Below are 11,791 nucleotides of genomic sequence, written 5' to 3' on the forward strand. Positions count from 1 at the left end.
GAGCATACACTGCACTGTCCTTTCTTTGTACTGTAGCTTCTGTTCCTGTAGTAGTACACTTTTGTCTTGAACCCATAAGGATGATACTACAAGTTACTGGGGCCTGGATTAATTTTGGATTTTCATTCTCAAAAAGTTTAAGGAACAGACAAAGCACCAGGAAGGAGGTGTGAGAGAAAAATTCTGGAGAAATTTCTGGGTAGGACAGAAAGTGGCACATGGAACTTGTAGTAAAAGGAACATCTCATTACCTTATGTTCTTCATGGGCATTCATTAGTTCCTGATGGGGAGCAACGTAATACAGATTTGGAGTTTAGTATCGTAAAGAAAATGGGACAAAGTGGAATCTGAGAATTAAGGCACTGAAATGTAGCAAGAGGATGTCAATGTTTTCTTGCCAGATTATGAGATTTTGCATACATGGCTTTTCCATTAACTATTGCAGCTCTAAGGATGTGTTACTGGTGAAAAGCTCTTGTTTAGATAGCGGTTTATGATGTGATCACTGTTAGTGTGATAGTAGTGGTGTAGGATGATCTTGTCTGTTCTTGTTTGCCTACCCTGGAAACAGGGAAGAGGGCCAAGTTTTCATTAGTTGTCTACGTATAGCTGCATTTGGGTAGTAAAGCTGCAAGATAGGTACAGGTCGAGAATCATTTTCACTTCTCACTTGTCAGTTTATGGGTTGATAACAAGGAAATGAAAGCATGTGAACTGTTGAGATTTGTCATACCAACTCTTGCCATTCATTGGCTCTGTAGTAAAATGTCTGTTTAAGTCCAGTGTAGTGGAAGTCACAGAAATGGTACTCAATGGCCTGTGTAAAATATTGAAGAAAATCAAAAGCTGGCATGGCTGCTGTATTCTGACTTTTTTCCTCTGTTTTAAAAAACAAAGATAAAAAAACAGACACAAAAATAACACCAAAGCACAATAGACTAACCTCAAAACTCAAACTGTGATCAGTGTGTGACTACATAGTGTGAAGAGTTTATCATAATCCTTAATTTAATATTTGAAATGTCTCATTTGGTATTTGAGGAGAGAATTCAAAATTCTATTACATTGACTTGTGCTTGGCCATTCACTGAAGTGTTTTGAATGTAAACTTGAATTAGGGGTTTGGTGTTTTTTTTTTTGTTGTTGTTTTTCATTGTTGTTTGTTTTTTGTTTTGTTTTGGGTTTTTTTGGCATTCTATTTATGGGTACCTGGAGCTACATCATGTTAGCAGTACAGACAAGCTACCTACTAGCTGCTTTGGGGACAGATGATCAAAGTGTTCTTCTGAAAATTCAAGGATATTTGCATATTTGGTGGTCATATGCTGATTGTCCCTGTAGAATCACCTTATGTTTCTTTACTTGTCACTCTTTTAGGATGCTTTTTAAAGAAAGCCGAAGTGTTCACAATCACCTCACTTCTGCTCCGTGAGTATAACATTTATAACTGCTATCTTTAGGTTCTTTGTAGTGTCTTCAGCCATCTTCTTGCTACATTTTTTTTTTTTTTTTTTTTTGGACGGAGGAGAAAAGGGAGAGATTTTGGGATTTGTTTGAAGAAACTTATGATGTTAATGATAAGTAATGTTCTTGTGGCATGATATTTTAATTCATTTATGAAGTGGCTAGAGAAATCAAGAGGATATTCATTCTTGGATTAATGCCTTTAACTCAAGAGTATTTCAAAGTGCTGTATGCTGTCTGAATTTTGCTGTACAGCATATTAAATTGAACTTAGAGGCTGCAGTACTTCCTGCTCTTTTCTTCATAAATATCTCTGTAACAACATAAGTCTGTGTATCTTAGTGGAATTTTACCTCTGTTTTCAATGACACTGTGTACCTCTGGGGACCTGTCCGCATTCAGCCAGAATTCAGATAAACAATTATGACTTTGAATAGCACACAAATTGCAATCTCTGTGAGAAATGATTGATACAGGATATTTTTATACATAACAAAACTGAGTCACGGTCCACCTACAGTAAGGTTGTCTTTTAACCAGGCATATTCCTAGTTGTGTGGGAAAGGAGAGAAAATGACCTATAAAATGTAAATCCTTTTGAAGAAATAGAAATGTGTGAAATGCCTAACTTAAAAATTGAAGCTGATGACTAATAATCCTTAATGCTGTCCTTGATTGCATAACTGCAGTTCGTGCTAAGATGTTCACTTACACTGCAGAAGACCCTGGAAGCTTGTTAAATGACTTCTTGCAACAAACAGAAGTTAGATACAACAGTGGAACAGTTTTTAAGCAACAGAACCCTTCTTTTCTTTGGGGGGGGGGGGGGGGGGAGAAAGCAACTGATTTTATGTGGTTTGAAATATAAATGAGAACACAAAGTATACTCCTCAGTGACAGAGCCATCAATGTAAAGTGAAATTACTTGATTTCTTTTTTTTTTTTTTTTTTTTTTTGGAATGTCTCTAAATTGGACAAGTAAAAAATGGCTCTCTTGATACATATCAGATTATATCAGCAATTTAGTGAATTTTGCATCTAAATGACTAGAGATACATGACCCAAAAATGGATTAAAGGTGTGCTTGTTCTCTCCCCCTCTGTATTTTAACTCATTTTCTGGATGTTTTATTATTAAAGCTGGATTACAGTAGTCATCTGTCATATCGGGATGGGGTAACAGTTAAAACCAAAGTGACTTGCCTTTCTGTTGTCTTCTGATGTACATGTGTATCCTCTGTTTTAGGGCAAAGAAGAAGGTGATTCTGGCCCCTAAACCCAAAGTGAAGGTAAATATGCCTGTTTAGATATCTGAATTTTATATGACCACTTGATACAAGCTGTTTCCTGCCTCTGATCCAGAAAAATTCTGGCAGAAGGATTCTGTCAGGAAATGCTGTAAGAGGTTATTGACTTGGTGCTGTAGTACTACAAAAAAAGTAGTTCAAAAGACTTCTGTATAGCTTTGTAACTTTAGGCTATATTAGCTCTTTGAAAATGACTATTAAGAGGTACTAGTTCCAATAAAATTGCACTTTTTTTTTTAGTGTTTTTTGTGTTCTTTGTCAGCTGTATTAAATTTGGTAAGACTGGAAAAATATGTGGTTGGGAGAATAGCGCAAGTTGATAGAGGTTCTTGTTAGACATGACTAGGTGTTGTCTTAGTTCAGTAGCGATTTTACCTAGCAGTCAGGTTAGCTACCCTGTTCTTCACAGATTATTCTTAACTGTGTGGGGCGCTCTTAGTTACAACAGTAACTAAGTGGAGCAACAGGTTTTAAACACAAATAGGTTTAAAAACACAAATATTGAATTAGCATGGAGGACTAAAAGTCCTAGATATCATAGGTAATACAAAAGTTTCAATAATAGACCTTCTTCAGTTCATCTGAATATACAGAATAACAGAATTTCACTAAAGAAGACTTTAGATCTACTCCAGAAAGGCTATTCAAACCTGTGTAATCTCTTCATTCTCAGGACTCCAGTCCAAAGAAAGAACAGAAAACTTGTATGTCTTCAGTCAGTTCAAGTTGCGCTACTGTACTGAGTTCCAGCACGCCTGTCTGCACCCCAGCCAGCTCTAGCTGCACACCAGCTCCAGAGACCATCTGTTTGGATGACTCACTGGATGAAGACCTCTCGTTCCACCCACCTTCACTGGACTCTATATCTGATGCTCTGGCAGTTATCAATAATGGTGCCAAGGGATCACCTCTTGGATCCACCATAGACCCACCAACACCCAGACCTCGTCCTGGACTGAGGGAAGAGAAACTAGCAAGCATTATGAGTAAGTTGCCCCTGGCAACTTCGAAGAAAGTAGAGCCCACTCAGACATCCCATTCATCAAGTCTTATTGCTGGTCACACAGGGCCAGTACCAAAGAAACCCCAGGACCTAATTCACACTGGTATTTCTTCAGGCCTTATTGCTGGATCTTCAATTCAAAATCCTAAGGTTTCCTTAGAGCCTTTGCCAGCCAAACTACTTCAGCAAGGACTACAGAGGTCAAGCCAGATCCAAGCCGCTTCTTCCTCTTCACAGACTCATGTTTCTTCCTCTAAGGCCCAAGCAGCTATTTCCGCCTCTCAGAGAACCAAGGATGCTAATATCTTGGTATCATCTTCTGAGGCTCAAGGTGGTTCTTCCTCAACATCGCAAGTGACAAAGGTGCACCAGCATTCAGCTGTACAGCAGAAATATGTATCTCCTTTACAAGCAACTATTAGTAAATCACAGACCAATCCAGTGGTGAAATTGAGTAGTAATCCCAAACTGTCTTGTTCATCACCAGTCATCAAGGCTCAAGATAAGTCCGTAGTATATCGCCTGCCTTTGTCTAATCCCTCGTCTGGAAGTGGCTCTCAAGTGTCTCACCCACTGGTTTCTCGGACAACATCCAGCACCTCTACCTCTAGTAACTATTTAGCCAAGGCTATGGTGTCACAAGTTTCTTCCCAGGGTTTCAAGCCTCCCTTCTCCATGGCTGCCTCTCCTAAACCTGCTGCCTCTCCCAAGCCCACTGCATCTAAACCCTCTGTCACACCCAAGCCCAGTGCATCACCTAAATTTTCATCCAAGTCCACCTCATCCCCCAGGCCTGCAACAACACCCAGTTCTTCCAGCTCAAGTGCACTAGTTTCTCAGAGTAGTCACTCCAGCAACAACCCCCTTCATAAACAGTCCAGTGGTGTAAATATCAGCAGGCAGTCCCCCACAGTGAATTTGCTGCCCTCTAATCGCACCTCAGGCCTTCAGCCTGCAAAGAACCCTCAGGCTTCTTCAAAATTGCCCAACTCTTCTCCTTCTGGAACTGTTGGTAAAAATAATCTGGGTGGAGTTGGAATGAATGTACCTGCCAGCAGAGGCAGTAACCTTAACTCAAGTGGAGCTAGTAGGACTAGTCTGTCTGGGGGAGCAGGAAGTGGAACACAGGGTGCTACTAAACAATTGTCAACTCCACACAGACCATCTTCTGCCTCAGGGTCTCCAGTTGTAGCAGCCAGTGTGCAGGTACGCATCTAACAAGTTTACATTTAAACCTTGCATTAATATTTATCACACTTATTTTGTAAACATTCTTTCTTACAGTATCTTGATTTGCAAATGTGTCATAAATTTAATGTTTATACTTTACTAAGCATAAATGTTAATACTGATGAAACTGATTCTCACTAGTGGATAGGTATTTCCAGCTAATGTGCAATTCAGGGATAGTGTGGAATGAATCCTCACTGTAAAATGTTGGTTGGTCTATTCTGCGAAACAGAATACACTTTCGTTTGTTTGTGTTAAGAACACTAGAAAAGGTAAGCCTTCTGTGGCCGTATTTCCAGGGGATGTGGTATTTTCTTGCATTATTGGGTTTGTGTATTCTTACATATTTGCCTATTTGTAATGGTGCTGGTCACATGAACAGGTGTATTGGTACATTTTTTGCCAAGCTCCATGAATAATTTGTGAAACTAGAGTTCAGTTGCTTGTGGTTTGAGTATAAAGCAAGACATATTTAAAGTTAACACATGCAGGGCTTTTATTTAGTATTTGTGATTAAACATGTATTTTATATCTTAGGGTCTAGTCAAACTGCATGAGACATCTCTAATATATAAATATCCTAGAAATTGTCTGAGAGCTATGCAGAACTTTAGCACTGGAGATAAAACAGTCATACAAAACAAATACTTTGAAAATACTGTTGTCCTAAACCCCATGCAAACCTATGATTTACTCAGAAGACAACTTGCTTTCCCAAATTGTGTGGTGTTCTTACTGGGAACTATTTAATTACTGAGCTGATTTGAGGTTTTGCTCTCTCTTACTCTATTCTGAGGTCTTCACTACTGAAGTAAACTTAGGCAATATCACTGTAAATCAGGGTCTTGGTGTACAGCAAATCAAAAGCTTTGTATTTTTCTGAACAGTGGACATAGCTGTTGTATGGAAGTGATGTATGCTCAGCTTTTAGCAATTGCTTGTAATTTTTTAGCTTGTTAGCAATTTTTTCTTAATGTAGCTGAATTACAGGAGGAAGTTTTTTGTAGTTTTTTTTTTTTTATAGGACGTTTTTATGGTCTTTCATCCTACTGTACTGTAAGTCTGTTACAGTAAGCAAGAAATGTCTGGCAGGCTCTGACAGAGCCCTGTCATTATTTTGGGTACTTTGAATAAAAAAAAAAAACAACAACCCAACTAACCCACATGCTGTGCAAGGGCCACTGTGGTATCATTTAGAGTCTAGAGAAAAGGTGAGCCAGATACAGTCCGGTTTGGGTACTCTGGAAGGTGCCTAGTGGAGACAGAAAAAGCAACAGTGAATGGACTGGGAATGGAGTTGTTTCTTCCTGGTGCAATCAACAGAATCCAGTGGATACCATTTCTATGATGTAGAAGAAAATGTGAAATGGGTGTGGTAGTGCTTAAAGATGAAGGATGAGGGAAATAAATAGTATTGTGTTGGATGGTGAGATGAATTCTGGCAAATCTTCCTGTGGTTAAAGGCAAGTGATTTTTTTTTTTTTTTTTTTTTACTTATGATCTGGGAAATTAAATGTATTTTGGCAAATGCTGATGTTGAGCACTTGGGGGGGGGGGGGGGGGGGGGGGGGTGGATAATCCAGTAACATGCATACTGTAATACAGCAAAATAAGATGTGTTGATATATAGGAGGGGGAAATCAGCTAGAGGTACTGAGCAGCACATAGTATCACTAAAATTAATGACTTTCTATGTGGGTGGTTTTGACACTTCAGAAGTTACTTTGGTAATCTCAGAATGGTTCAGAAGAATGGTGCAAGGCAGATAAACCATTGAATAGGGTTGTTGCTGCTGTGCAGACTGAAGTGTAGTCAGTGGAGTATGTTCAAGAGAAGATTAGAATCAAATTACCTCCCAGTCCAAGTACAATGAAGGGGAAGAGATTGGTGATAAGAGGGCTTTATATTTATTTAGCCTTAAAGATCCAATGGCTGCTGAACTTAATTCCAGAGTAGTTTTTAGGTGCAATGTATTAAGATACAAAGTACTGCAAACTGCAGTGGACCTCTTAAAACTCTGCATAAGGCTGAAAGTGAATCTCCTTTCCATAAAGTTTTAGGGATTTAATTCCTATCTGAGATACTGTTAATCAGTCAGATGATGAGAATGGTACTTGAGTCGCTCATTAGAATGTTGTGTTGACATCTTCAGCGTCTTCCTACATTGAAGATCAGACTAGATGATTTCATGTGATAATAAAGATGTTCCTAACTGGGAAGAATTTCCAAGAAGAGTTTCCCTCCTTTCCCCTTTTGATTGACACATATATTTACCAGAATATAAGCATACGCGTGCTGCAGCTCCACAGAAATTTTACTCTGGAATACTCTGTTAAGTTACATCTTAAGAATACAAAGCCAAAGTAATCTAAAATTCAGTGATTATAGTGTGATTTCCTTAAAAAGCTTCTACCTACCACTAGTACTCGTTAGCAGAATCTGGCTTAAAGATCTTAGTGACTCAGATTTATATGACCAGGATGAACCCTTTTATGAAGTGCTAATACAGGTGAAATAAATAGAAACATCTGAGCTGTGTCTCTCTTAGGGCATTCTCCATAGCCCTTTCCATCACTGAACTTCTCTCCCCTTTTTGATGGAGTAAGTTATGTCTTGGCAGAGCATACTACAAAGCTGCTTTCTGTTTTCAGGCATTTTACAAAACCACAATTACGAGAGGATTACTGTTGTATGGCTTTTTATTTTGCTGCACAGTAAAGATCACATAGACAGTGAATGGTTGCATTTTTTTGTGCATAGGCTTATTGTGCAATTAGTACTTTTGAAGGCAAAAGAGAATAATCAGGGATGAAAACCTTCAACATACTTTAATACCCTACTTGTGGGATGGAGTAAGTCTGAGAAGCTGTCACTCCTAAGATGACCAATACAAACACTTGCTACCAACATCACATCTGTAGTTGTTTACACTTAGAGGATGTTTTCTCATAAGCAGCAACTTTTTTTAGCTGCTTTCATCTGAACACCTTAAGACCAAAACCTGGTAATAGAACCCTATTGCTTCTAGGAATTATAATCACTTTGCTGCTTCTGTAAGTTGATATTACAGAAGTCACAGAGACTTCCATTTCATTTCAATGTGAATCATTAAAATAATTCTAAGTTTTGGGTTTAGTTAGGGCTTACATGTATAAATACACAAGTTTGAAGTCTTATTCAGTATCGGTCTTTTTAACTCAGATATCTGAAATATCTGAGCTTGAGTCTGATTTAGAATGCTTTCTGTACTGTTTTGTAGTAGATGATGAGACAATATTAATATATAATTAATCATATATCAGCCTATAAAATTAGTATTGCATAGTGAAAAACAATTAAACAAGAATAAGATGATCTAATGTTAGAGGAATTAATGCAATCTGGGAGTTGTTGTAGCTAAAATATTCTGGCTAATCTCCACATTTTCATTTATAAACTACAGTGAATTTAACTTCATTGGGGCCTGTGTAGAGTGCAGAGATTATTTTCCTTTGCCTTTTGCTTTGACATGTGTATACACATGTATACCTACATATGTGCGTATTTTGGTAACCTGACTTCTCTTTAAGTGTGGGGTTCTTATATAGGAATCTTAATTTTCAAAAATCATTGCTTCTACGCAGCCACTTTAGAAATAGTTAGTGTTCTGTTGAGACCCAGATTTGGAGAGGGGAGAGTAATACTGTGCTTCTAAAGAACTTCAGATCTACATCTGACGATTTCATATTATTAATCTATAGAAGATGCTGCATTAGATTCTGATTGTAGACCCAGTGCATAATTAGAAAGGAGATAGAGGAAATGACCTGAGAAAAACATGAGAGATGAACCATACTGTCATGTCTGAATTTGAGACATAATTGTACTATTTTAATAGATGAACAGTGGGAAGACCTCCTGGGTAGATAAGTGGATATTTATTAATAGTTTAATACTCTTCTTAATAGTGCCACAGTTAACAGAAGATCGTTGATTCTTATCTCCTTAAAGAATGCAACTCAAAGCTTTAAAATCTTGAAGTACTCTTTTCTTTGTACAGTCAACAGCAGGAGCATCATTACTGGCTAACGCCTCACCTCTGACTCTTATGGCATCACCCCTGTCTGTAACCAGTCAGAACGTGACATCTGCACCATTAACTCCTTTTGGGATGCTGGGCGGCCTTGTACCTGTGACCGTGCCCTTCCAGTTTCCCTTGGAGCTGCTTGGCTTTGGGACGGACACAGCTGGAGCGACAACCACCTCGGGATCTACCTCAGCGGCTTTCCACCACAGCCTAACTCAGAGTGAGTGGAATCAGTTACCACACTGTGCTATAAGGAAAGATGGATCCTGAAAATGGAATTTAAGAAGAGAAGCAAAAAAGTTCTGGGAGACTCCCATTTGGTTTATGAAAATCCCTACAGGAGAGTAAATGTGATTTCTTCACTGGTAAAACTTTATTATCCAAATTAAGATAATTATGAACCATCTTTGATACAAGCTTAACTTCATTGCTACATTTACAGTATATGTTTAGTTTTGAACATGCTCTTTTGGGTGAACTTTTAATCCTCTATCTTTAGAAAAGAATAGAGCTTAAAAATCTCCAAATGCCACAACACAAATAAGACTTAATATGGTGAGTCCTTAAAATATCCTTAGCTTAGTAATCTTGGATATCAAACAGTTCTCTTAAGAGGAAGTATCAACCCAGATGGCACTTACTAATTTTTTTTTTCCCTACTGCTTGAAAAATTCTTTGGGGTTTTAAGCTGTATTAGTTCTTGGCCTTTCTGCTGAAGGAAATTAATGCAGAGTTGCATCCCAATAGCAAGGCATGGTTCTTGCTCTGACTTTTGATTAACTATATCTGAATAGGTCTGTTTCTGTTGACTTCCTCCAGCCATCGGAATGTTATCAGGTACTTACTCTTTGTTGTTGAGATACATCTTCAGAAATCAGTGCAAGTTAGCATGCTACTATAGCTATTATAAACCCTAAAAATAAATATACTATACCCTAAAAATAAAAACTTCCTATTTCATGAAGGCTACCTCTTGTTTTTAAGGTTTATCTTTGTTGCTCTCCTTTTTCCCCCAGACTTACTGAAGGGTTTACAGCCAGGTGCTCAGCACGCAGCAACACTGTCTCACTCACCTCTGCCTGCTCACTTGCAGCAAGCTTACACAGGTAAAGACACTGTGTTTTTCTTATTACTTATTTTTAACTTAGAAGTTAGATTTCTGACCTAGACTGACTGTACACCAGAACTGAAATCGGTTTAAAAGAGACACAGCAGAGGGATAAGCTTTAGTAGCAGCTGACAGTACACATTCTATCACAGCAGTATTTAAGGAACCTGAACTTTCTTTTTTCTTCTTTCTTGTCTTCAATGTCAGGAGCAAAAAAAAAGCTCAAAACCATCAATTATCATAGCACTTCTAGAAACCAAAGTGTATAAATTCAGTTGGGGGGGGGGGAGGAATACGACTTACTGGACCCTAACATGATTATTTACAGGCTGCGGAAAGTCTGTATTGGTGAGATTATTTTTTTCCACTTGGTTATAATTTCTCCATTGGAGGAGAAACTGACCTTCCATCTGGAAGCTTCTTCATGCTTCTTACAAGAGTGTATACCTTGTGTACAGTGTAATGATTCCCTAATGGAATATTTGCCTTCCCTGATAATTTTATCCTTGATAAGAGTTGCATATTTTGGTAGAGAAGCTTTAAGTAGAGTATCTTTTTTTCTGTTTGTAAGGCTTGATACTGAAAACTATCAAAAAGCTTTAGAAAGTGCAGTTTATTTAGACTCTTTTCTTTGCCATCTGTAGGTGTTTTGTTTGGTGGGTTTGTTGGGTTTTGGCTTTTTTTTCCAGAAGGAACAGGAAGGGTGGGAGTTCTTCATCTTGTTCTCAGCACCAAAAAACTGAGCAGTGTTGCTCTAAGAGGCTGTGGAAGCCAGTTGGCTTTATTGGGTACAATCATAATTTTGTTGTCACAGTAAGTGCCATGGGTTGAATACTAAAATACCAGAACTGCTTTATTAAAATGTAAAGGCTTCCAAAGAAAGGCTTGATTTTTTTTTTTTTTTTTTTTTTAATTTTGGTATCCCAAGTTGCAACTTAATCTTTAGAAAGATGGTATCTTTTCATCTGAAGCCTGATATCTCAGGTTTCAACAGCGCTATTTCTAATAAATGAACTATAGAGAAGATGCAGTCTTCCACCCTGTAATGTACATTTTGGTAATGCTAAAGCTGAACGTGCTAAATTCCTGTCTCTTTTGCTGTAAGTTATAAAAATAAAAGGTCACTCATGCTTTTTTTTCTTCCCTTTTCCTATCTCTAAACTACAGATGGAGGCCAAAGTAAAGGGGACACTAAGTTACAGCGAAAAAACCAGTGACTTCTGGACAAGCAAGGGAGCTGAAGCAGTTCTGGTTGGCTGACAGAATCTGCCCAGTTGGGAAAGTGCTTATTGTCACAGGGCTGCTGTTTCTGTCGATGTTTACATATTTTGATCCCAAGCACTGTGGTGAGAGGAAGAAGAAAAAAGAAACCAATACTTGATCAAAGAGAGAAGGAAAAGGAGGTCCTGCAGACTGGTCATAGTCTGATCTTGCCTAAAGAAACAAGCTTTTTTACCTGTTCTGATTGGCTTTTAAAAGAAATTGATCGTCAAACCCACAGCAGCACAAACATGTGTTTTGTTTTGGTCTTTCTTTCTGGGTGATGTCCAATGAAGAGTTGAAAGCGTTGAGAGGAGCTGGAATTGGTTTCTCCATCCATTGTGTAAGGTGGA

General features: G+C 38.2%; 1 protein-coding gene across 3 annotated transcripts in view; it reads left to right on the plus strand.

Annotated features, from left to right (window-relative positions):
- The window catches only part of UBN2 (ubinuclein 2), a 51,418-nt gene extending 39,840 nt beyond the window's left edge, over positions 1–11,578 (plus strand). For 2 of the 3 annotated variants that reach the window (XM_057430583.1, XM_057430590.1), the window contains exons 12-17: positions 1,379–1,429; positions 2,711–2,753; positions 3,445–4,980; positions 9,044–9,290; positions 10,087–10,176; positions 11,346–11,578. In XM_057430583.1, the coding sequence (XP_057286566.1) occupies positions 1,379–1,429; positions 2,711–2,753; positions 3,445–4,980; positions 9,044–9,290; positions 10,087–10,176; positions 11,346–11,395 (2,017 nt within the window). In that variant the 3' untranslated portion in view covers positions 11,396–11,578. The remainder of the gene's footprint in view (positions 1–1,378; positions 1,430–2,710; positions 2,754–3,444; positions 4,981–9,043; positions 9,291–10,086; positions 10,177–11,345) is intronic. The other variant, XM_057430600.1, reaches the window with a different exon arrangement.
- The last annotated feature ends 213 nt before the right edge of the window (positions 11,579–11,791 follow it).

This window comes from Pezoporus wallicus, unplaced genomic scaffold (genome assembly GCF_028554395.1).
Source record: "Pezoporus wallicus isolate ANWC-B61680 ecotype Strahan unplaced genomic scaffold, APGP_CSIRO_Pwel_v1 scaffold_3294, whole genome shotgun sequence".
NCBI lineage: Eukaryota > Metazoa > Chordata > Aves > Psittaciformes > Psittacidae > Pezoporus > Pezoporus wallicus.